The sequence below is a fragment of the Pan paniscus genome, chromosome 3 (assembly GCF_029289425.2).
Source record: "Pan paniscus chromosome 3, NHGRI_mPanPan1-v2.0_pri, whole genome shotgun sequence".
Classification (NCBI taxonomy): domain Eukaryota; kingdom Metazoa; phylum Chordata; class Mammalia; order Primates; family Hominidae; genus Pan; species Pan paniscus.
In genome coordinates this window covers 180,462,471-180,489,345 of record NC_073252.2, presented here as the reverse complement: position 1 = coordinate 180,489,345, position 26,875 = coordinate 180,462,471, and the positions used below count along the sequence as shown (strand labels likewise).

The 26,875-nt window shown below is 39.4% G+C and overlaps 1 protein-coding gene across 16 annotated transcripts in view; it reads right to left on the bottom strand.

The window, feature by feature from the left end:
* The window catches only part of TENM3 (teneurin transmembrane protein 3), a 2,735,422-nt gene that overhangs the window by 60,184 nt on the left and 2,648,363 nt on the right, over window positions 1-26,875 (bottom strand). For all 16 annotated transcript variants that reach the window (XM_034959455.3, XM_063604002.1, XM_057302221.2 and 13 more), the window contains 5 exons: window positions 13,058-13,274; window positions 11,921-12,040; window positions 11,101-11,362; window positions 5,252-5,519; window positions 3,783-3,926 (listed from right to left, as the gene is read on the bottom strand). In XM_034959455.3, coding sequence (XP_034815346.2) covers window positions 3,783-3,926; window positions 5,252-5,519; window positions 11,101-11,362; window positions 11,921-12,040; window positions 13,058-13,274 — 1,011 coding nt within the window. The remainder of the gene's footprint in view (window positions 1-3,782; window positions 3,927-5,251; window positions 5,520-11,100; window positions 11,363-11,920; window positions 12,041-13,057; window positions 13,275-26,875) is intronic.

Below are 26,875 nucleotides of genomic sequence, written 5' to 3'. Positions count from 1 at the left end.
AAGACAAAATGCCAGTCTGCTCTTTTATGGTCTTCAGTGAAAATCTGAGAAAAGTTTCCAAATGAATATTAAATATTTTCATGGTTAGAAATTAGATTTGAGTTGAGATTGTAATTTTATTGCTTTTGCCATTGCTATATACAGATCAGTGGCTCCAGTTTGGCATGATGCACACGGGGTAGTCAGCTGCTATTGTTCCATGCATAGTTTATGACACTTCTCAATGTGTTATCATCTGTATACACCACCTGCTGCTTTGACTTTAGAGCGGCATATATTCTATTTATTGAATGTTCTATGTTCCAAAGCAGTTCTCAGAGATAATGGCCCTACTTCTTAGCAGATACACTGTTGAAAGAATAATCCCACGAAAGTACAATCAGGAAACTTGAGAAAGTGCTTTTTCCCCCACTTCGGGATAATTTTAAAGTGAAGAAGAAATTAGAATAATTATGTTCTCCTTATAACTCAGCACATTTTAGGTGCATTCTGTGATTACTTTTTTAATGCTTTGCTATTTGGGTGATGTAATAATCATAGCAAATTTACATAAAGAAATCAGGGAAAATAAAACAGGTTTATTCAAATTTAAGAAAAATAAGCTAAATAAGGCTGGATCATAACAAGAGGTGAAATGCATTTTGCCCTGAATATTCAAAGAATGCATTAGTGATATCTAAGATTCTTCTTTCTGTGATTACGTTAGTTGATAATTATGGAGCTATAATTTCCTATAAGAGCCAGTTGTGTAATTTTCATCAGAAGAATCCTACAAGTCAGACTACTGCTCTACAACATCTGATTTATTCAGTCATTACTTTGAACGATTGGCCCTTCCTGCTTCTTCTCTATGATGACAGAACAGAAAGATGAACATGAGAATATTTATTTCCATGTTTCAGGGCGCCTGCACGAATAACTGTCAGCATCTACGTTTCCGTATTCTCTTCTTCCTTCATGTCTTTCTATAGCTCATCCACCTTGTCATGACTACAAATCCCTTTGTTTATTCAATTAGACACATGTCACTTTGGAAAGCCACTACTTGTCAAAATGTTCTTGGATAAAATTCTAAACTGCAATCTGTTCACCCTGTGGCTGAGGTTATCTCACATTTAAAAATAACACATATTTTCTTTTATTTATTTATTTTTGAGATGGAGTCTTGCTCTGTCACCCAGGCTGGAGTGCAGTGGCACAATCTTGGCTCACTGCAACCTCCGTCTCCCTGGCTCAAGTGATTCTCCTGCCTCAGCCTCCTGAGTAGCTGGGATTACAGGCGCCCACTACCATGCCTGGCTAATTTTTGTATTTTTAGTAGACACGGGGTTCCACCATGTTGCCAGGCTGGTCTGGAACTCCTGATCTCAAATGATCTGCCCACCTCAGCCTCCCAAAGTGCTGGGATTACAGGTGTGAGCCACCGTGCTCGGCCTAAATATATTTTATAATTTAGAACTTTTTTTTTGAGGACAGCATTTTGGAAAGTTCGGTTTTTACATCTGCCCTGGTATTTTAATAGAAGTTACCCATATGTTATTCTGGTTTAGAATATGTGTGTATTTATATTATACATACACAGAACATCTACACATTTCTGAATCCTCCTGAATATAATATCGTGTGTTGTATCACACAGTGGTGAATTACAGAGGCATGGGCTTTTCCGGAGCTACAGAGATGCCTGTAGTTTTCCTATTGATTCATAATCTCTTGAGTGAAATCCTGTAGCTAACTGGTTATGAACTTTACCCTATACTCTCATCATAACTAAATGGCATCTAGAGACGTTTCCCCTAGTTTTGTTTGTAGAGGGCTTCTGAAGGAATACAGAAATATGTTCAAACTGTGTGAAATATAATTTTACACAATTTCATCAAGAGCAGCTACTAGCATGTTTGCCATATGGCTTCGCATTTTAAAAGACCATGATTGAACCTTGTGCTACTAATATAACAGAATGAAACTACTACTGCTTCAGACACCACTGATGAGTTAAGAGAGGCTCTGAGAGAACACTGGAGTCCCCTGCTTAGTCAGGAGTCCCACCTTTTCAATGTGTGCTGCATGTGGCACTAGTTATCCGCTCTGCTTAATTCGGGGTGCAAACTGAACTGCATCCTGATGTCCAGGACGTAACTGGAAGGGGTGTAGAGCTTAATATACTGCTATAAAATAGTGAAGCAGGGAAGGGTTTTTCTGCTTTTTTGTTTGTTTTTCCTTACTACTGGTTTTCTCAGACTATTATTTCCTGGAGGGAAGGCACTAGCATTTTCTTCCTTTTTTGTTTTTTGAGACGGAGTCTCACTCTGTCACTCAGGCTGGAGTGCAGTGGCACGATCTTAGCTCACTGGAACCTCTGCCTCCTGGGTTCCAGAGATTCTCCCACCTCAGCCTCCCGAGTTGCTGGGACTACAGGTGCGTACCACCACACATGGCTAATTTTTGTATATTTTGTAGAGACAGAGTTTTATCATGTTGGCCAGGCTGGTCTCAAACTCCTGACGTCAAGTGATCCACCTGCCTTGGCCTCCCGAAGTGCTGAGATTACAGGCATAAGCCACTGCATCAGGCCCAGCATGAGCATTTTCAAGTAATGGTCTGAAAACTACTTTATTCTGTATATATTTGGAAGGTTAAAATGCACTCTCTCTGACACTCACACACAAAAAAATTGTTTTAAGCAGGAATGAACACTGAAGCAACATTAATCTGAAAAAGTGACCATTAACTATAAACATTTAATTGTATTACATGGTCAGGTCAACATTCTGAACCTTCCAAAAACCTCTGCAAAGTCAAGAGTTAGATTATTTTGCTGAGACTGTGACTTTTTTCTCTGGCTATCAGTAAAAGTAGAGTACTAGCATGATATGGTGTAGGACAGGATGCTAAAGTATAATAGATTAACTTACAGTCCTGCTTTTCCAGCAAAGCACCCTTCAGGTTGTCTGAGATGCAGCTAGTATGTGGGCAAAATGTTGGAAACACAGTCTAGACAACAGAATTGTGTTTCATATAAATAATATTCTTGATGAGATTAAGCTGGTCATATTTTGCAAATACTCCTCTTTTGGTCTGCGGCATTTGAAACATGTTTCTTCGGAGCATATTCACTAGCACATTATCAGGTCTACTCCTAGGAACGCTTTTGATTCTTGCTTTTTTCTCAGATTATTCATTTTTTCCCCTAATATTCACCAAGTCAAGTAACAATATATGTGACCCCATTTGAGTGGCAGAATGTTTTATTTCCCTAATAGTCTGAGAAGAACTGGAAAAAAAAAATCTAGATACTCAGAATAATTACCCGAGAATTAAAATCTACTAAAAATATTTTGGTGAAGTCACATGATTTTTTTTCTTTATTTTAAAAACAAATACCCCCTCCCTCCATTTTTGGTAAATCTTTCTAAAGTACTTTGGCTCACACTCACTGACTCACTGTAGAATGAGACACTCTAGGTGAATCTGTGCTGACGACTCCCACTCAGAGATCTTCCATTACAACACCAAAGTCAGTCTTTCACATTCTAATGGGAAAATCATTTTGGCGATCAATTCATGAACATTTTAAAGTATATTAAGGAAGTATTATACAGTTCCCACTTTAGGCTTTTATAATCTTTAAAAATTCACCTTTATTTTTTTTCTGCCATTTCTAATCCTACAGCATGGATAGCATAAAATGTTGCTACAATCTCATGAGTTGCAAAGTGGGCAACATTAGCTATCTCTGAACAATACATTACAACATCAGTTATCTATGAACAAGAGCTTACCGTTCTGTACATCCAGCACGTGATGTTTATCTAATGTCCAGCCACCCATGTTGGACGCATCCAATTCATAGCCCTGCAGAATGGCAGTCCTCTTTTCCCACAGAGTCAGGTCCAAACACGACTCATACTCATATCCAACTGACACTGGAATCCAAACAAATCACAGCTCATCTTTCCAACGACTGGGGGAAATGCAATTTATTTTCTTACTTGGAAAAAACTGCCTTTTTCACATCTGTGTTCTGAGACTGTATTTCCACTTATTTATGAGCAGTTTATTTTTTAATTTAAGAAGATTTCACCAAAGATTTTTTTTTAAAAAAAAGATCTCCAAATATTATTTTCCACTGATTTAATAGAAAATGAGTGTTTTTTTCCCCATACCACCCCTTCATGAGGGGTTCACAGCACAAAATAAAGTCCAGATTGGGCAGCTGGTTAAGTAATTAGATCAGTCAGTCTCAAACAGTGATTAGATAACAACTAAAAATAACGTTTGCCATCTGAATAATTAGAACTCTTTAGTTTTCACTCAAGAGTGTTAAATTATGGAAAATATTTATGATAAGTAAGGTTCAATGGAACAAAAAAGCTAGCCAGATTATGACATTATGTTGACATATTATTATCAGAAATAAACAAACTAGCAGTAATATGAATAAACCACAGATGAAAAGCTTTCCAGAGTTCACAATGAAACAGGGATTTTAAAATTGAGAAAAAATGAAAGGAGAAGTGGCAATTACTGGATTGATTTGAACTAATTCAAATCCAAATTACCTATTAATTTCAGAGTACAATGTTCTATTTTAAGGTAAATACTAATTAAAACAAAAACATAACATTCTTTAGTTTTTTATGTTCTGAGCTTGAGCTTGAAGCTATACTATATACCTATTCTCTTTCTCTCTGTCTGTCTCTCAACATGTCACACTTTGATTGCACTGTCCAGTCATTCAATAAAACAACTGGTTTGATTATCCTTTCATTGAATGAACCGGCCGTTCTAGTGAAAACAGCTGATGTAATTCATGGACACAAATGTCTGCTATCCTGTTAAACATCAGTATGCATTGAAACTACATTAGTGTTAGACACAGAAAACAAAAACAAATAAGGAAATCCAGGGAGGTAAAGTTATAAAGAGAAGAAGAAAATGGAAAAAGAAAGGGACAAAATAAGGAAAGAAACATGGGGGGGAAAGGATGTGACAAGCTGAAACCTCATTCACAGAATCCCTCTACAACATAATTTCAGCCAGAAAAGGCTGATATTTTCTTCTTCTTGCCACATGGAGTACATTCCTTTTCCCACGGTAGATCTAAACCAGCCAAGGTATAATATCCCTAGGACAACCTTATTCTCTTTATATTCTGTTTATCCACTGACTTCCCTGGGTTACAATTAATTTATGATAGTTCTGGCTTTGAGAAAAACTTCACTGCAGCAAAGATTTATATGGAACTTACCAACAGCTTCAGATAGACCATAGACTTTCTGATTATATGCATCTGTTTTATCCCATATGAAAGTATAGGCCAAGTTTGGTGAGGCAGGAAACCACTTTTGGAAGAGTCTTCCTACTACAGCTACCATAAGATGAACCTTCATTAAATTAAATGGAATAATAGACTGGGTCATGGTGATCTTGAGAACTGACTTATACCCTGCAGCTCTGGAACTCAAGTAGGAGAGTTTCAAATCTGTTCCTGGAATTGTAGTTTCCTCGTGGAGGACCTAAGTTTGAATAAAGCAGAAGTTTCAAACTGTGATCACGTATGACGATTAGATAAAATATATTTATGTAGCACATATTCACTATATTTGTGAATAGTGACTCTCTGTGTCTTAGTTTACTTACTCATAAAGACAATGCTTATTTTAGCTGCTTTAGAGCAACTAAAATAAAACACAAAAGAATCACTATTCACAAATATGCATTTGAGCTGTTATCTTATTCAATAATTAAAAATAACTCTGCTGCCAGCCCAAATGTCTCTTCCTAAAAGCCTCTTGTCATTTATTCTGAGTTAATCATACCTCGGGTGCTACTCTTCATACGGGAAACACTGTGACTGCTCCATCAGGCTGACATGCACTGACTTGTTAGTGCAGTAGTCACAGTGGATTCTCACTAACCCATCTTTCACCCCATCACCCTGGAGAATTAGAGCAGACATTTGTAAGATGGTTAGCTCAGAACAGGGATGCAGTCTAGGCCAAAGATCTGGCCTGTGCCAGCTGGCTCATTTAGGGACTAAACCAATACCTACAGCCTCATCAGCTGGCTGGTCACAGCCTATAAAGACAGTAAGGATAACAAAAAACACCCAATCGTTTGGGTTAGATTGTAGCAAATTCCATATCCATGTTGAGAGGTAATGTAATAATAGCACATTGTCATAATTAAAGATTGAGCTCCAACTTACCATGGATTTTTGATATGATGGTAAATTAGCTAATATTTTAAAGCTCCATACAATTCATCCTAGAGAGCAACTAATATGTTATTAAATGCACATAGAACATATCAATTCACACTTTTTTATTTGAAACTGGACTGTAAAAATGAATATAATTATGTGCATAAGAATTATCTCCTTTACAAATTAAAAAAAATTATACTCTTAACCCCATAGATTACCAGTCAGTGTATGCTGACAATATTTATATTAAGAAATGCAAAATACATTATGCCAAAACATTACTTATTTTGAAAAATGTATTTTAGGCAGCATATACAATTTTTCTAAAGAGTTCAGATTCTCTTTACCAATGCTCCTGTTAGTTTGGTGAATAAGAACAGCTCTTCATAGGCTTTCTAAATAGGCTGTAAGTGCAAGGCTATCTGTGTTCAAGAACGTGCACCAGGAACTCACTACTTTCTCCACGAAGAATTAAACAGTACTCTCAAAGGCTTCCTTATATTGCCCTATCAAGATTCACTATTCAGACAGAAAGGGCTGCCTTTTCATGTTGGAAAGATCTTAGAATAGTGATTCAGTGTTCAGCAATGTTTCCCCTTTCCCCACCACCTCCACATAGAACAGTTAAAGATGATGTCTATCTGCCACCTCCAAACTTTAATAACTTCAGTAAAACCCTCCAAGACCCCTTGTACTGAGGGTGGAGCTGTCAGCTTCAATATAAACAATCACACAGTTGGAAGCAGCATGAATGAATGGACGAAGGAAGTGTTGTCAGTCAGTGTTGGCATGAAGAGGGACGCGATGTGGTACAGTACAGTACAGTAAGAGGCATTTCTAACGTAGATACACGAATTTATTACCATTGGAGTTTTCCTTCAAACATGCTGACTGAATTCAGCCACAAAACGGTCTTAAGCAAAATAGTTTACAAACATATAGAAACTTTTTAGACCCAGGGAAACCATTAAATTTAAGATTGAGGGTACTTTTGTAAGACTGTAGGTTGTTAGGGTGAATGGTTTAAAGATAACTCATTGTTCTCCCATAATCAGTGAAATATCAAGGAGTTAGTTTGAAAAATAGATTCTGTGACTCCAGAACGACCCTGATAACATGTGATTTAACCCTAAAGCTCATCATTTGCTTCCTCTTATTTTCAAAATAATTTCCGATACATTTGACAGGTTTTCCATGAGTAAGGGACTCTCTTACGAATATTATATGTATTTCCTGTGACCTTCCAGAAGCTGCCTATTTCAAAATATCATGTGTTGTACTTGATTTTAATATCTGTAATTTTGTTCATTAAAGCATGTTTCTCTGATGTAATTTAACTTGACCATGTTATTTTGCATTAGTACGAAAAGTAAATCCAGCCAAAGTGGGAAAATAAACCATCAGGCCTACTCTTGCCAGCTGCGTGAGCTGTAAATCCTATTCCTGATCCCGTTAAACATTCGGTTAGGAACCATGTCCTGCCAATTCTATCTTCCAGTCCCTGTCTAATGTGTTCCCTCTTCTTCATTTCCACTACCATTGTGATTGCGAGGCCCTCTCCATCTGAGCCCTGGATACGCATGGATATACACTTCACAAGAACAGCCTGTTCACTCATTTCTCTTTTCTATCAATATCTTCTGCGCTTCTTTCAAGTGCGTTTTGCCACTTGAGTTAACTTTAGAGAAATGCTGAAAAAACTCCACTGGGGTCTTGGTTCCGCATCACCTAAAGAATTCAAGGTCTCCAGTAGATTGCTTCTCAGGGCCATTCATCAGCTGGCCCCGGGGTCATCTTCTGCCTCCTTCCCCATTGTCCCCTCTACAACATGACTTGTTTTTGCCACTCCACTGTTGCTTACACATCTTCAATCTGAAACGTGCTTTCCTCCCTCTCCAGCCTAATCCTTGTTTCAGCCCAAACTCCTCAGTGATTCCTTCTTTGGCTTACTTAGGAATTGACCTCTCCTTTGAACTTGTATCATTCTTCATTAAAATCTTTATCGCATTTAGAATGGCAGGACGCACGTCTTCTTTTTATCATAGTAAAGTACCTTGTACATAGTAGGCTCTCAGTAAATTTTTAGGAAATATTTGCCTACCGCATGGATGAATGAATGAATGAATGGAGAAAAGACTCCAGGTATTCATGGAATTGTTGACTATCTGAAACCCATTTTAATGTCCTAGTTTGCTAGAAATTTGGCACCTACAGACAGATACTGACTCTAGGTGAAGTCTATTTTAGGACTGACTACGAAGTTTAGAGTTCCTGCAAGATGGGCCTGGGGAGGAAGTATTACATTGATTGAGGTTACAATGAATTGAGGTTACAATGAACTTCTTAAAAGTTTCAGCTCAAAGTTGGCTTTTGACCGTTTTACAATGAATCCCTGAGGTGTTGCTATTGCAACATCTTTGCCTGTCAGCCTTTTTGACTTTTTGTTATCCTAGACCTTTCTGGCTCACCTCTTGTAGTCTCTATCTGTACTCCCTCCCTAGGTTTATGCTTTATATTTACATGCGAATGACTCCCAAATTTACCTCTTTAGTTTCAACCTCTTCCCTGGACTCCACTCTTCCATGTCTGCTTCTACCTCCAAAGACTTTTGTCCAAGCCACCATAATTTCTCCTGTGGACAACTGAGGTTGCCTCCTAACTGGTCTCCTTGTTTCCACCCTTGCCCAATATAGAATATTCTCAGCATAGAAATTCCTTAAAGGAGGAAATCAGTGACTGTCATTGCTCTGCTTAAACACCTTCAATGGCTTCCAATTCTCAAAGAGTTATCTTTGCCATGGTCTTCAATGGCTTGTGATTTATTCACTGCCGCCTTCACTCCAGCTGTGCCTGCTGTCCTTTTTGCCACTCCTTGAACAAGCCAAGAATCCCCTTCTATTTTCAGGGCTTATTCTTTTACTTTCTTAAAGTTTGTGCTGAAATGTCACCTTATTGAAGAGATTTTCTCAAACTATACTATGTAAGATCATACCTCTATCCACTGTCCCCTGCTTTATTATTTTTTGATAAGTCTCATCGCAACCTGACATATTTCTTGTTGACTGCCTCTCTCCACTCATGAGTTGGGAAGCTCAGTTAGAGCAGGTACCTCATCTGAGTGGTTTACTGCTTTGTTCTCACATAACAGCGCCTGCTACAGAACGGGTGTTCAAGAAATATCAGGAGAATGAATACGACAAAGCTGCTATGTGCTAGAGTACTTTAATGACCACAGATTTTTCCTTACCTCTTTATGAATACAGTCTATTATGATTATATATATACTTTTGAGACAGGGTCTCATTCCCAGCACCCAGGCTGGAGTGCAGTGGCACTCATGGCTCATGCAGCCTTGACCTCTCTGGGCTGAAGTGATCCTCCCACCTCTGCATCCTGAGTAGCTAGGACTACAGGTGCACGCCACCACGCCTGGCTAATTTTTTGTATATTTTGTAGAGACAGGGTTTTGTCATGTTGCCCAGGTTGGTCTCAAATTCCTGGGCTCGATCCATCCTCCTGCCTTGGCCTCCCAAAGTGCTGGAATTATAGTAGTGAGCCACGCCGCCTGGCAAAATCCATTATTATTACACCTAACATCCTACTTTTAAGATCTGAAAGTTATTTCTAACTGGAAACATGTGGGACGGAACACAATCCTCAGCTATTTCAGTAGATGAAACGAATGGGGAATGCATGGCTATTTCTTAAAAAGTTATATTAATGAATATTTTCTGTCAAAACTACCTTTTCCAAAACACTTTTTACTGACAACAATAATTAAACAGTAAGTTATTGAGGCTAACAGCCATGTGCAATAGTGAGTGGTGTCAGTAGCACTTGGTACAATGTCAGTCAAGCTGTCAGGTACATTTAGGCACTAAAGTTTTTTTTCAATAAATAAATAAATGAACAAAGACATTATTAGTGATTGAGTTTAAGCTACAGTTTCATTTGACTATTATTAATAAATATATAAGGTATATCCTGAAGAAAAAGTATTTTGTTTGAGTAGATCTTTAAGAAATAACTAGAAAGGCCGGGTGCGGTGGCTCACACCTGTAATCCCAGCACTTTGGGAGGTCAAGGTGGGCGGATCACGAGGTCAGGAGATCGAGACCATCCTGGCTAACATGATGAAACCCTGCCTCTACTAAAAATACAAAAAATTAGCTTGGCTTGGTGGCAGTCGCCTGTAGTCTCAGCTACTCAGGAGTCTGAGGCGGGAGAACGGCGTGAACCCGGGAGGTGGAGCTTGCAGTGAGCCGAGATCGTGCCACTGCACTCCAGCCTGGGCGACAGAGCGAGACTCCGTCTCAAAAAAAAAAAAAAGAAAAAAGAAATAACTAGATATCCTACTATAACAATGTCTACTCTAGGACACACACACACACACACACACATACACACACACACACACACACACACACCAACACCCACTATATATTCATTCTATAGAATTATTTAAAGATAGCACTGGAATTCTATAATCCGTGGTTTTTTTGGTTTTGTTTTTGTCTTTTTTTGAGACAGGGTCTCACTGTGTCACCCAGGCTGGAGTGCAGTAGTGTGTGATCTCAGCTCACTGCAACCTCTGCCTCCTGGGTTCAAGCGATTCTCCTGCTTCAGCCTCCCAAGTAGCTGGGACTACAGGTGCCCATCACCATGCCCGGCTAATTTTTTTTGTATTTTTAGTACAGATGGGGTTTCACTATGTTGGCCAGGCTGGTCTTGAACTCCTGACCTCATGATCTGCCCACCTCGGCCTCCCAAAGCGCTGGGATTACAGGCGTGAGCCACCGTGCCCGGACTCTATAACCTATTTTTAAGATTCTCTGGCAAAACATGATCTGAAGATCCTGTATTTACAAGTACTGCCTGTGAGAATATTTTACCTGTGTTTCGGGAATGATGGGACTGTCTTCAGGAGAAGATCTGAAAAAGGTGGATAAAGGTGATGACACAATGATGGGATTTGGCCTCACGAATCCACTCAGATCACAGCTGGGAATGTCATTCTCTTCTTTCTTCATGACTAGGGTATCCATCACATAAAAGACATTCCATGGAATCCACACAGTATGATACTGGGTGAGGAATGGGGATCGTTCAAATACCAAAGTTAGAGAGGCCCCACCATTTGCCACCAAGTCAAACCTAAGAAAGAACAAGGTATGCTTAGTGAATTGTCTGGATCCCACATAACTACCAATACACACTTCCTTAAGTTAATATGCTTTATAAAGAAAATCAACTTTTTCTCCCAACTTTTATATGAAATATTTTCAGATCTATGGGAATATTCCAAGAGTTATACAATAAATACTCATGTGTCCTATGTGTATTCACCAAGTTCACCAATTTTTTTTTCCAAATTTGCTTTCCATTGACTCTTTTCTCGGAACCATCTGAGCTCAAGTTATAGACATTATAAAATATTACCCCTAAAGATTTCAACATACATCTGCTGAGACAAAGAGCGTTCTCCTACAAAACTACAGTATTACCATGCCTTAGAAAATAAAATCAACTTTTGAAGAAGTATGTGAGTATATGACTTTAAATCTCTGCCATATGTACTGTCACAAGTTTGTAGAGTCTAAAAAGTTGCTGCATTTCCATATTTAAAAGGACAGTCAAACATGACAGTGGTACAGGAAGGTCTAGTTTTTATATTTCAAATCCTTCAGAGATAGTGTGATGGGACTAACTCACATTCCGTCCTGGCGGGTAATAGTATATCCATATTCTGGGTAATGGAAAAATGAGACATTTACTCCAATAAGTGGAGTTCCATCAGCCGTCAGTACTTGGCCTCTGATGACAGACGCAAGGCTGTTGGAAAAGCAGAAGAATGAGAATGAACATCTGGCTTTTCAGGCCAACATTATCATGATGTATAGATAATTCAACCTAAGGATAAAATAACACTATGCTATGCAATCCATCGTTATTCACAAAAATCAGACCTGAAATACTCCCAAGACAATGTCCCTTTTAATTCAGTGTAACGCATATTCTCTAAAGGGCTTGTGTTTATCCTGGGTTTTAATTTGTGGCAATCTGTTTTTTGGAGTGTTATCAAGACTAATAATTTAGAGATGAATTTTTAAAATGATAAACTCTGTGCTTTTTTCATAAGTCATATATATGGTGCTCACATGAAGAAAAGTAGACTTTCCAATTAATTCTGAGGCAATCAGTAAATCTTCAGGGACCAAGAAGTATAAGATTTAAGGGGGCGATAAGGAACATTTGTACAGCAACTTTGAATCAACTGCTGGCTATAACTGCATTAATGCTGTTAAATTACTGCAGACCCAGGAGTTCTGGTGTAAATCATCTTCTTTTGCTCAGTGAGACACAAGACACCTGCTTTCACTTACTGCTTTACTTTCAGGTCATTACTGCTCTGCGAAGCACCAGTCAAACAGCTTATGCAATCTTACTGCCATGCCGTCAGCAGTTCCATTACATTCATTCATAATTTATATTATTTAGTGAGCTCAGCTAAAAAAAAAAAGTGCACTTCTGTTCTGCCTTTTGGGGTCTTTTCACTGCTTCTTTTGAAACATTTCCAACTGTGCTAACAAAATCAACTAGTTAAATGAAGATTTATTGACTCTTTAATATAATGTCCTGTTATGTCTCAGGTACTGAAATTGACAAAGTATGTGACCTGTGTCAAAAATGCTTGAAATACAAAGTTTGGTGAAGAATCTGCAGAAAGAAGAAAAACTGTATTTAAAAAACAGCACTTTCCTCAGGTTCACAGTCATCAGTATTTCACATAAGTGTATGTAACTGTTGATAACATCATTACAAATCTACATACGGAAAAGAAGCATTAACCTCTTATTGAAAGGACTTTCTCCAGGTATAACATGGGTGCTATCAGATCCTATAAGGAAACTGATTCGATCATAAAAGGATTTGGCAGCTTGCTGAGAAGGCGATTGAAGGCTTTGGCTAATGATGTCCTGAGGATCCGGCAGGCCCCGACAATAGGGCTGATTCTGGCAGGAACTCTGTAGGCAGCAATCGGGATCCATGCAGTCAATGAGTCCATCTGTAGAGAGAAATGTTCCCCAGTAAGAGAATTTTCCTTTTGATGCCATAATGTAGAATCAGTTTTGTTTCTTGACTGTTTTTTTTTTTCACATCAAGTGATTTCCCCCGACTATCTGATAGTAATTTCTATGAGGCATACTTTTTGAAACCAGAAGAAATAGAAATACAATAGTCATATGCCACATAATGACAGACCATATATAAAAGAGTGGTCCCATAGATAATAATGCTGTATTTTTACGGTACCTTTTCTAGGTTTAGATACACAAATACCACTGTGTTACAACTGCCTCAGTATTCAGTAGAGTAACAAGCTGTACAGATGGGTAGCCTAGGAGTGCAGTAGGCTGTGCCATCTAGATTTGCGTAAGTGCACGCCATGATGCTCCACCATGATGAAATTGCCTAACAGCAACCATCTGAGAACGTATCCCCATCAGTATGTGACACATAAATCTACTTGCATCTGCCTTCATAGAGAGTAAATATTTGGATAAGAGATGGCTGAAAAGAATCATATAATGTTTGTTCTGAGTAACAAATAAAAAAATTAGTGATTAGAACAATCTATTGGTAGGAGTATGAAGGAATATGGATTAGTTGTAAGTAAAACTACTCAAATATTCTATATTTTAGAGAAAATGCACTAGGAGTTAGCACAGTAAGTATGTATGATAAATAGCAATCTATGTAGGACGAAGCTCTAAAATTCGGGAAAGGGTCAGAAAGTGAAAGTTTATGAAGTGTAGCAAACACAAATCAATATAAAATGGATGAGATGAGCCAACCACCTTTCAATAAAATAGCTCTTCTGGCCAGTGCAGTGGCTCATGCTTGTAATCCCAGCACTCTGGGAGGCTGAGGTGGGCATATCACCTGAGGTCAGGAGTTCGAGACCAGCCTGGCCAACATGGTGAAACCCCATCTCTAAAATTAGCCAGGCGGGGTGACAGGTGCCTGTAGTCCCAGCTACTCAGGAGGCTGAGGCAGGAGAATCACTTGAACCCGGGAGGCAGAGGTTGTAGTGAGCTGAGATCATACCACTGCACTCCAGCCTGGGCAACAGAGCAAAACTGTCTCAAAAAAAAAAAAAAAAAAAAAAAAAAAGTTCTTCTAAGGAAGGTTAAGTGTGTTCCAGATAAAATCAGGCATTTCCCAAATTTTAAACAAGAGCCTGGACTCCTAGAATACACTCACTAAAATGGAGGTATTAATTAAAATGTGGTAAATGTAAATCAGCCATAATATTAGAAATAATAAGAAATCCATCATGAAAAATTGACCTATAGTATTGATGACATAAAAGGAATAATGGATGAGAAGAATTTGCCAGTGCTTTCTCCAGGAGCATCAAAAGGAAACTACACTCAATGGCCCATGCAAGTATCCTGTTTAAAAGCTATAACCAGCCATTAGTGGTTGAGTGTTTCAGGTTATGATCATTTGATAACATTATCCTTTAAGGTCAGGCTTTACTGACCAGTTGAAAAACATGAATTTTTCTTTTTCTTTTTTTTTGAGACTGAGTCTTCCTCTCAGGTTGGAGTGCAGTGGCACGATCTCAGCTCACTGCAACCTCCGCCTAACTGGTTCAAGTGATTCTCCTGCCTCAGCCTCCTGAGAAGCTGGGACTAAAGGCACCTGCCACCATGCCCGGCTAATTTTTGTAGTTTTAGTAGAGACGGGGTCTCACCATGTTGACCAGGCTCATCTCGAACTCCAGACCTCAAGTGATCCACCCGCCTAGGCCTCTCAAAATGCTGGGATTATAGGTGTGAGCCACTCAGCCCAGCTGAAAACATGAATTTTTATCTCCTTGGTAATTACATTTATTGGTATAGATTAATAAAAATATCAGTTTCTGAAGACTTTAATCACTTTTAGGAGAACTGACAAAATAGTTTTAAAATCTTCCAACTTAAGTATCAAGTCTGGGTCTGACCACTGTGATAGCAAGCTCAGCTGAAAATATCTAGATGACCATTATGTTTTATTTATACAATTAAAATAAAGTCTTTTTTAAAAAAAATACTATACTAGCCATCGATTTAAGTTAGGCTATTCTTATTAATAGAATGTTAGCTTGCCCCTTCATTATCTGACAGCAAACTGAGATAAAAGAAAACAGACAAAGTTGAATTAAATTGCCCAGTCTAAAAGGCAGGTCAGCAACAACACGGTAAGGTAAGAAACAAGACGTGAGAAGGCCTGGCTCAGCAGGCCATTTTGGCCATCTGAAGAATAAAAGTAGTGGACACTGTGCTTCCCCAGACCCTTTCCCTTTCTTTGGGCAACAGATGAAACTTTTCGTTTGCGTATCCGGCCTTCCCCACCTCTCAGGCCATGTGCATAACCTTCCCTTCCTGTTTGGTTCAGAAATGTACAGGTGACCTAACATGCCTAACAAGAGCGAATTTCACAAACAATCTAAAAAGAGATTCTTACCCCTCCACCAGGCTTGTTCTGTGAGGCTGTGTGACTGGGATTGCTGCAGCCACCTTGCTGCCGGTATAGAAGCTGCTGGGAATGGAGCCATCCCCAGGCAAGCGGAGCAAGGGCTGGAGCAAAAACTAACAGGTCAGACACAGACACAAAAACCTTTAAGGTTTTTGCCATAAGCTGCGCTTGACCTCCTGGGCTTTTCAGTTATAGAAACTTAGGTATTCCCTTTTTCCTTAAGTCTGTTTGAATTCAATTTTCTGTCACCTGAAATTGACAGAGACCTAGCTTATCCAGAGACAGTAACTAAAAATCTCTTCACTATTTCCTTTGTAGTTGGGGGAGGGGGGAAAGGCTTAATAAGTGAATATCTGAATTAAGTTTATAAAGTTGGACTCTTTTCACACTAATATTTTAAGTTTTTTATTACCATAATTTCCATACACATGAAAATGTGTGGGTCAGGATTATCTGATAAGCAGATCTGATTACACACGGTTTCCTTATGATAGCATGTATTTTCATGTCTGTTATATTTCTAAGATAATGAGTTGTTAACCATTTCAAACTGCATGTTTATTTCTCTGGAAAAAACCTAAAATCATGTTTTAAGAAAATTAAGCCGGGCGCGGTAGCTCACACCTGTAATCCCAGCACTTTGGGAGGCCGAGGCGGGTGGATCACCTGAGGTCAGGAGTTCGAGACCAGCCTGGCCAACATGGTGAAACCCCATCTCTACTAAAAATACAAAAAAATTAGAGTGGCGTGATGGTGGGTGCCTGTAATCTCAGCTACTTGGGAGGCTGAGGCAGGAGAATTGCTTGAACCCAGGAGGTGGAGGTCGCAGTGAGCCGAGATCGCGCCACTGCACTCCAGCCTGGGTGACAGAGCGAGACTCCGTCTCAAAGAAAAAAGAAAAAAAAGAAAAGAAAATCAAATGAAACTGAGTTTGGAAATTTCATATAAATTTATCAAAATATTACTTTCCTAGGCAAAAGGGCATGAAGATGAAAAATGTATAAATATTTCTCAATATTTCTAGTGGAAGAAAGACTATACTATGCTATTGGCTTATTTTTCATGAGGATATATAATAACAATGTAAAACATTTTTTCTCCCTCTCTCTCAAAGAAATAGAAGCATAGTTGTTAAGATTCAGAATTCTAAAGTAGTAGACTGTTGACCTACTGCTCCAATATCATTTCTGGCTTCAAAAAAACAATTAGCCAGGCACAGTGGCTGATGCCTGTAATCCCAGAACTTTGGGAGGATCACTTAAGCCCAGTAATTCAAGACAGGCCTGGGTAACACAGCGAGACCCTATCTCTACAAAAAGTTAGAAAACTTAGCCAGGTATGGTGGTGTGCACCTGAAGTCCCAGCTACTTGGGAGGCACTTGAGCCCAGGAGTTCGAGGGTGCAGTGAGAGATGATCCCACCACTGTGCTCTAGCCTGGGCGACAGGGAGAGGCCCTGTTTCAAAAAAAAAAAAAACCCAAAACAACAAACAAACCAAAAAATTTTTTAAAACCTCAACCTTTCCATCCCAATTCATAGTTATATGTTTGATGTTTATGACGAATCTTTCAAATGTGTTTTATGATATAGTACCTTTAGTTCTTACTTGATGGATTTCGAATGGGTACATATGCTTGGGAGAATAACATCACAAATATCTGATATTCTTGCAGGTTTTCCCTTGCAGTCATTCTTCAACAAAAGTAGAAATGATTCAATAGGAAAAGTATTTCCAAATATTATATTTTTCTCCATTAATCTGGTAAGCTAAGGGTTAAGTGCTCCTTACCCTCTTCTCCCCCGCCATAATGCTGCCAGTGTCTTCCCTTAGGCAATAGATGGTACAGTTGCCAAAGAGGAATGCTCAAATTTAGTCATTCATCTTTGTTAGTTTATAAAAAGCAAATGTACATCTGGCATGTAGTCTGCAGGTCATAAAACTGCATGAGATTGACACCTTCTGAACTAATCAGTTGGAAATGCATTTTTACAAGCCTCTCTGCTAACATCAATCAGAGAAAGATCTCATTTTCAACAGCCAAGGTGCAGGGACACACTGTTTGTTATTTTTCTGCAGAGTTTATCAGTAACTTGCCCAAGCAAGTGACGGATGGTTATGAATCTGGCTTCCTATAACTTGAGAAAACATTTTTCATTTTTTGGTCTGTATTTATACGGCAGCTAAGGTTATGTAGTATTAACTAAGTTGATTACCCACTTGCCCAAATGTATAGTGTAGTAAAATTGTCTTTGTGGAATAGCTTCTCAAAAATCATCGAGATTCCATTTTAGTTTCAGGAATATTAGGTTGGCTTAAATTTATATTGGTATAGAAGCCATATCTAATAGCATTAATCATAAAAATCTACACAAATCAGAAATGCTCAAAACCCGCTGAATAATAACTGCAGTGATCAGTTAAGAGCCTGTCTTTCTTCCGCTTAGGCTTTGCAGTCTACGTGGTACTCTGATGTAAAGTAGATCATACTGTTTATGCTTCCCTCCGCTCAGTCTGTAATATTATTGCTCTCGTTAGCTTTTCTGTCCATTATTTTTAAACATGCTCTTGTCTTTCTTTGGGCATTTTCACTGGTCTTTTACAGTGGCTGGCAAAGTTATTTTGTAGAGCCAAAGAGTAAATACGTTCAGGTTTGTGGGCCATATAGTCTCTATGGCGACTGTTCAACTCTGCCTTCAATATGTCAATGAATGGGCATGAATGTGTTCCAATAAAACTATTAAGAAAATCAGGCTTTGGCTCAGAGGCCACTGTTTGCCAATCCCTGGTCCTGCTTCAAGGTCTCTATCCTGTCATATTTCCTATTATACTTTACACATCACTCTTGATTCTTTTTTTTTCTGGCAAATTTAAACAACACACATTTTGTTGGATTATTAAAACTCTTGACTACAGGTCTTTTCCTGGGTTACCTTCTATGCTGGCTTTATGCTGCTTGTCAATACTCTCACTTTCTTCTTTCGAAGAGCTATGGATATTGTTATTTGTTTTTCAAAACCTTGGTTTACAGACTGGATAAAAAGTCATGAATTTTCTTTTTTACTCAAAAGATAATTGATACCCACTGTCCTTCCCCACAGTATTTGGTACTTCGCCCCCACCCCTCAACTTCCAAGTTTCAAGTCCAAATTAGAAATTCCCATGTAATATTTTATTTGTGGAATTCAGAATTTTAGAAGTATACAGGTGTAACTTTTGTTATTCTTTTCAGTCACATTCTGTAATATGCATGAAACAAACTGAAATATGCATTCATTTCTGGATTGGGATCATGCTAGGTTTTCCACACATTCTTGGTTGTCTACATCAGTGCTTTCTTGGTGGCTTTGGACCTCATGTTCACATCATTTCAATGCTAATGACTCCAGGCTGGTCATTCTCCTGAACTACAAAGCCACAAATTGCCTTCTAGATATCTGGCTTGGATATTGCACAGGCATCTAAAACTTAACATGTGTAATATGATTTAACATGTCTGTATATGATCTTCTCCTCCAAATACGCTGCTGCTCAATTTCCTATTTCAATGAATGGTTCCACCATCCACCCCGCTCAGCTTCTCATAGAAACCTGAACGTTATCCTGGACTCCTCGTCTCTTCCTTTTTCTGGCACCTAATCAATCACCAGTTGCTTCTTTTCTTCATCTCAAATCTCTCTTGAATTAGTCTATTTCTTTCTCTTTCCCTGAAACTACCCATCAGGCCACCATGGTCCTCTCTTGACAAATTCTTAACAACAGTGTGTTTTCCCAGGTTCCAGTCTTGCCCCAGCTATCCATTCTCTACATGTTAGCCAGAGTACCCTTAGAGAAACCAAATCTGATTATCTCACTTCTCTGGCTAAAATGCTTCCTTTACTTGGTCTCCATTGACTTCTGAGTAAAGTCACAACTCCTTAACATGGCTTATAAGACCTTTCACCACAATCGTTTCCTTTGCCCGGAGATCTCTAAGCTTCTCTCTTACCTCTCCACATAGCCCTCAATTCCTTCAGCAATCATCTCAGACAACTGTCTCATTAAGCTCCTTGAGGGCTCATCTAGTTCACTATCCATCCCTACTATCGTATCCCCAGAGCCTTGCACACTCGCTGGCGCCAAGTAGGCATTTAATACATTTGCTAAATGAAGGAAAAAATGAATTAAGTTCCTAAAGATTGTGAATTCTAAACAGTTGAAAAGGCTCAGAAGCACATGAGAGATGCCCTGCTTTTTTTCTATCATGCTTTCCCTACCCTCAGACACTATGCTAATCCTTGAATTCCTATTTCTTTTTTACTCCAATAGGTACTTAAAAATGTTCTTGATTAATTGAATATTAAGCAATCCACGGAATTATAAAAAGTATTAGAAGAAATTATATGAAATCCTGTAACACTATGTCTAATCTCAGAAGACACGTAACCCAGAAGTCACGACTAAAAAGATAAACCTCAGACAAATTTATGTCATATCAACTGAAAGCTTCTGCATGCACCATAAATTACAAAGTTAAAAGATAAGTGAAAACCTGGGATAAAATATTTGCAACACACCTAACAAAGAATAAGTAGAATATATAATGAAGTCCTAAGAGTTAAAAAGAAAATATCAAGCAGCTCAATAGAAAAAAACAAGGGAAATAAATAAGCAATTAGCAAAAAAAGAAATAAATATAAAGATCATCAATCTAACTAGTAATTAGGAAAATGCAAATTAAAATGATAAAAATGGGGTCATTTTCATCAGACGAAATTGATATTTTTCATTTTGTTGAACATTTTTGTTTACTTACAATAATTACAGATAGACTATGAACACCTTCAGACTGATGGAAGTGTTGCAAAGCAATTGAGCAGTAGCTATCAAAATTAAAAATTAAAATATCTTTTGAACCAGTTCACCTCTAAAAATCCATCCTAAAGAAATATTTGTACATTTACACAAAGATTCATATGCAGATACACACTCACACACACACAAATTCACTACAGATTTGTCTCTATACTAAGGGCAAAAAAATTAGAAACAATTAAATTATCGTCAGTGTAGCAGTGGTGAAATTAATTAGTACACCAGGTTTCTGTTGTAAAGAATGAGATGGGCCTATGTGTACGGGCATGAAAAAAATCTCTAAGATATCGTCCTTGGAAGAATCAAATTTAGAATAGTATTTATTTAAGTTTAATAACATAAATGTGCATATGAATTCACTGAGATGCCCATGAAGTTACTGACGGTGGCTAACTCTTCTGACAATGAGAGTGTAGTATCTGTGTACCATGACTACTAATAAAACCCCTTACCTTAATGCAGGGGTTCTTAACATGGAAAGACATGTAACCCGGAGGCCTGTTTCTAAAGAGATGCCATGCAGTGCCCACGTCCACATTCTTAAGCTTCAGGTGGCAGCTGCTGGGCACGGGTGTAAAAGAGAGGGGAGACTTTTAGGCCGGGCGTGGTGGCTCACGCCTGTAATCCCAGCTCTTCGGCAGGCTGAGGTGGGTGGATCACCTGAGGTCAGGAGTTCGAGGCTAGCTTGGCCAATGTGGTGAAATCTCGTCTCTACTAAAAATACAAAAATTAGACGGGCCTGGTGGCAAGCGCCTGTAATTCCAGCTACTCGGGAGGCTGAGGCAGGAGAATTGCTTGAACCCAGGAGGCAGAGGTTGTAGTGAGCTAAGACTATGCTATTGCACTCCAGCCTGGGCAACAAGAGCAAGACTCTGTCTCAAAAAAAAAAAAAAAAAAAAAAAGAGGGGAGACTTTTAGTACCAACCCGTGTGGCTCTGATTTTCTCTTCTTCTAAAACCCATTAAGATGCAGTGGGTAAACCTTATGTTCCTTGAGTCCTAGCAGGAAGCTACTGAAGTCCTCTGCTTTATAGGGCACAAGCTGGATGTTCTTCCCCCAGAATGGGATTCACCATCCTCTAAAATTCTGTGGATAGCCAAAGGGTTCAGAGTAACCTGAATCTCCTTCTTACTTTAGGTAGGATCCAGTAGAGCCTTTCAAATTAATAGTAATTTCCCCCCAAACCATCATCTACCTGAATAATACAGGGTAATGCTCTGAGACTGTAAGCACCACTCTATGTCTGATAATATCTGGATTCATTTTGGGAAATACTTGTGATCTCTTGTAATTTTTTTTTTTAAACTCCCTCTCCCCGGCTTCCTTTCCAGTGCTGTTTCCTGCCATTTCATTATTTTTATTTTTAAATCTGTTTTTAGAGAACATAATAGTCCCACCTTCTTGCTAGATTTTTAAAAATTCTATTTTCAAACATTTCCTTATTTTCATTTAGTAATCTACAAATATAGATCTCTCCATTCATCATACTCATTCTCATGTTTATATTAACATTTCATCCATTTGTTTTCAATCCTTCACTCCCCTTTTCTAGTGATAGCACATTCCTACTTTTTCTTGCAGTTTGTTTTTGTGTGTGTGTGTGACAGGGTCTCACTCTTTTATCCAGCCTGGAGTGCAGTGGCGCAATCATGGCTCACTGCAGCCTTGACCTCCCCAGGCTCAGGTGATCCTCCCACCTCAGCCTCCTGAGTAGCTGGGACTACGGGGGTGTGCCACCACGCCTGCCTGATTTTTATATTTTTTGTAGAGATGGGGTCTTGCTACGCTGGCCAGGCTGATATCAAACTCCTGGGCTCAAGTAATCCAACTGCCTCAGCCTCCCTAAATGATAGGATTACAGGTATGAGCCACTGCACCCAGCTTTCTTGCAGTTCGAATTGTATTTCTCCTTCTTTTGCTTATTTATCTAATTATTTATTTGTTATTTCTATCTTTCTTATTTCTGAATAACCTCAGTTGACTTGTGCTTTCTTCTCAACTGTAATCAGCCCCTAGAGGCTTGAAAAAATGGCCTGTTTTAGGTACATCTTCCTGATATACCCCCAAAAAAGTAATAATTCTAAAGGATAAAAGATAGCTCTAGGCCAGGCGCAGTGGTTCATGCCTGTAATCCCAGCACTTTGGGAGGCCGAGGGGGGCGGATCACAAGGTCAGGAGTTCGAGACCATCCTGGCCAACATGGTGAACCCCGTCTCTACTAAAAATACAAAAATTAGCAGGGCGTGGTGGTGGGCGCCTATAGTCCCAGCTGCTCGGGAGGCTGAGGCAGGAGAATCACTTGAACCCGGCAGGCGGAGGTTGCAGTGAGCCGAGACCACGCCATTGCACTGCAGCCTGGGAGACAGAGCGAGACTCCGTCTCAAAAAAAAAAAAAAAGAAAAAAAAAAAGAACTCTATTTTACTGGTAATATGTATTATTCTTGGCAGGAGTTATGCTTTGGTATTCCACCATTCTTGCACAAAGTTTAGTATGTATCTTTTAAAGTCATTCTTGTGCCCTCAACCAGCCAGTCTCCAGGACAGGGCTTGAGTCTCATGCCTCAGGTACCCACAGGGGAGCTGGCCACTGGAGGACCAGACAGGGACGCAAGGTGTCAAAGGGAACTGACTAGATCTCCCTCTGGAGAAGATGGGAGCTTGGTAACGACTGCCAGGGACAATGCATTGTGGAGAAATCATCTTGTTAAAAAGTATCTTAAGTTTCCATAGAGATAGAATTATCTCTGGCAAGCTATTGCCTTTTGGTGCTTGCATAGTGAGACCATCATTTGGAGAGCTATTTAAAGTCAAGCAACCCCTTGCTGAATGAGTCTTCGCAGCAGGCTAAATAAAAGCAATGATGCTTTTAAAAGTATATGGGGAGAATTAGATAGCTGCCTTGCTAATCTTGGGCACTAAAAAGCACATCAGAGGTTCAGCACTGGTATTCTTGTCAAGTCAAAAGGCTATACTTTGGCAAGGAAGGAGGAGACAGAGAGAAGAAGATTCCTTCTGAAAGTGACAGTCCATGAGCATATGAACTAGTTACTGCAGTACATGGTCTGACTGTACTAAAGCTGAATGCTATGGAGAGCTATTCTTATTCCCATAGTAGACTGTTTTTCTGCCTGCCCAGCATCCAAGCCCCTTTCTTCTGGTGACAGCACTTCAGTTTTCCTTTGGGCAGGTGACCTAATTCAGACCAACGAGAGTGAGGCTCAGGCTCAGGCCCAGGCCACACACAACCATGAAGAAAGGTGTGTGTTCTTTGTGGTGGAGTTATTAGGAAGTGAAATGTAAACTCAGAGCTGGTGGTGGCCTTTTTGGGGAGGAGATGGCCTGAGAATGATTCTAAGGTAGAAGAAAGCAGAGTTAACAGATGAATATACCTAAGTTTCTGGTGTCATCATTTGAACACCTGGGTGCAACTCTATCTGAATTTTTCAGTTATATAAGCTAATAATTTTTTTTTACGTGTAATAATGTTTGAGTTGAACTTCTCACATGTGCGACCAGGGTCTTTCCTGGTAAGAATGGTCAAGTAGAACCTTCAAAAAAGAGAAGGTTTTCCTGTTAAGGGGGAGTGGAAGTCTGTGGTAGGGTTCACTGTGAGACAGGGCAGACTTCAATGCAAATGGCTGGTGAAAATAGGTACTTGAGGAACCGAAGACTGTGGTTAACAGTCACTGTCTTAACCCCCACTACAGATCGCACTTCCTTCAGGAGTGAGCAGCTCCCATCTCTTCACCTTCCTATTCTCTGGACTCAGCAACTTCATGATCACAGTGTTTTGGGATATGAGCAACAAATGCTCAATTCACAGGACTGTTGTCTTTATAAGTAAAGTTGGAGTTGAAGAAGAAAGATTTATAAGCCATGTGAGGTACTGGTGATCATTTGCTCTAAAAGCTTTCTCAATTAGGACAGGACAGCAACTAGTTGCTCCCAAAGTGTCTACATGCCCCACTGGGGATGTTATCCACAATTATCTGGTCCAGTGAGCATTGTTTCTGATTTCCACTGTGTGATTTAAGAATCTAGTAATCCACTGCTTGCCTTTGTCAAAAGGATCTGCTCCCAAAGCCTCTATTTGGTACCTGGAGCTGGATTTGAGAAGCAGATGAAGGGGATACCTTACTGATTTCATAGAGAGTGGAGACCTTTGTCAGGGCCCTTATTACGGGTAACAGATTGCCCTTAGCTCTGAAAAGCTACAGTTACCCAGTATACATGACAGCTGTTTGTCTGAAAGGAAACAAGGGCCTAATGGAAAGCAGCACAGGTGTTAAAAGGGTGGCTGAAGATAAGTCGCCCCCATCTACGTTCTTCCTATTCCTCATAAGGAATTCCCTTCTAAAGCAGCTTTTTAGAGATAAAGGGGGACAACATACATGAAGGCAAGGAGGAACACCTATTTAGTGAGATTCAGATGTTTAAACTCTTTAGCATTCAACAGTGGTGATGGGGCAAACTTGACGGGGTGAAGTAAAATAAATTTTGCAGGGGAAGGAAGATGCTTGGCCTAAGAAGATATTTCAAGATCTCCCTGTATGATGGATGTCTCTTCTAAAATTTTTTGATACTTCTTCTTTAGTTCTGGGAATGGTATGCAACTTCCTTTGCTCTTCTTTCACAAACACTGTGTTCTACAAAATTGCTCAAATTATAGTAGCTATTTATTGGGAGTGTTCAATTGCTGACTAGGGCCACATTGGGCTCTTCACCCTCTCCTCCTCCTGAGTTCCTTAATATGCTAAATCAAGTTACTTAGCTACTCTCTGGATAAGTCACCATTTTGATAACTAAACTTAGACAATGGATCTATAACACTACAATCAGTCACCATATATCCTAGAATTTCAGTCTAATAAAATCCAGTCTAGTCCTAAATAAGGAGTGGATTTATAGTTCTTAAACATTCTGTTTGACTGTCTTCATATAATTGACATCCTTCATTGCCATCTTTCATGTTTTGATTTGGGGTTTGGTGTGGAAAATACCATCTTTATACATGTAGCTTATGCTTAAGTTCAAAGAACCCGCTGGCTTAGGTTATAAAGCATCCAGGTTACAATCTCAGGGCATAAGAAGGTTGGCACTGAGATTCCTTCTTAAAAGATCAGCAAAATTAGGTTAGAGGCAGGAATACAAATTATGTGAGATAAGCAGAGAATCCACAGGAGGTCTTCTGTCAGCTCAGATTTCCCCTCCGAGAGGGGAGCCTAGAGATAGCATAGTTTCATGCTAATCAGAATAAACAAAGGGGAATGAGGCCAATTCACAGTTGATAAATTTTGAGGAAAAGGAAAAACCTCTTTAGCTGATAATACTACTAAAGAGTTGATTAGCCCCTAAATTACTCGGCAGTGTCTCTGCAGACTTGGTCCTGCAGCCCGCTTCCCTCTGAGAGACTCTGTAAACTCCTCAGTGCAATCTTCTCTTAGAAGCAAAATCTGAACTATATGATCAAGGAGAAAGAGAAGCTCTCCTTCCTCCCTAGGCAATAGCAACACTGGAGTAGGGGGTTCTTTGGGGGAAAGTAACGAAGAGAGGTGCCATCTGTACTGTGGTTTGGAGAGGATTAATGCTGCCATGTCTATAAAGCACACGGTTAAGAGGAGTCAGGGGCAACAAGGTATTATTAAGCCGGAAAAGCTGTGAAGGCTAGGGGCCACCTAAATCTATCAGGAGCAGGAAGGAAAGGCTTTAGCTCAGAATTTGTGGCTCAAGTTTCTTGACTGTCCAAGTTTAGAGAAAACAGTGAACAGTCTGCTAGAAACTAAAGGAGAGAATTGCAGCACCTTGTCGGAAGGATAAGACACAAATAACATTTGCTTAGAGAATGACTGTCGGCCCAGGCTTGCTTGTATGTGTGTCTCTGTGTGTGTGTCTCTGTGTGTGTGTGTGTGTGTGTGAGTGTGTGTGTTTTGGGTTGGAAGGGAGGTTGACGGGTTGGTTCTGGTCACTCTGTTTCCTACAGGATAGTAGTTGAGGCCCTCTATAGGTATAGAAAGGCAAAGGCTATTCAATCTTCTCTGACAACCTTCTATGAAGTTCACTTAGTCAAGATGAGCACTTTTGAAAGCAAAGAAGGGAAACTGGATAATAATAGCTGCTACTTACAGCAGGCTCTGTGCCTGGCAATATGCTACACACTTCACATGCATCTTCTCACTTAATCCTTTCAAAAACTCTTTTATTCCTATTTTATAGATGCGGCAATTGAGGTTAAAGTGATCACAGATTTTGTCTGAGGTCACATGATTACTACATGGTTCAGTGAAGATCTG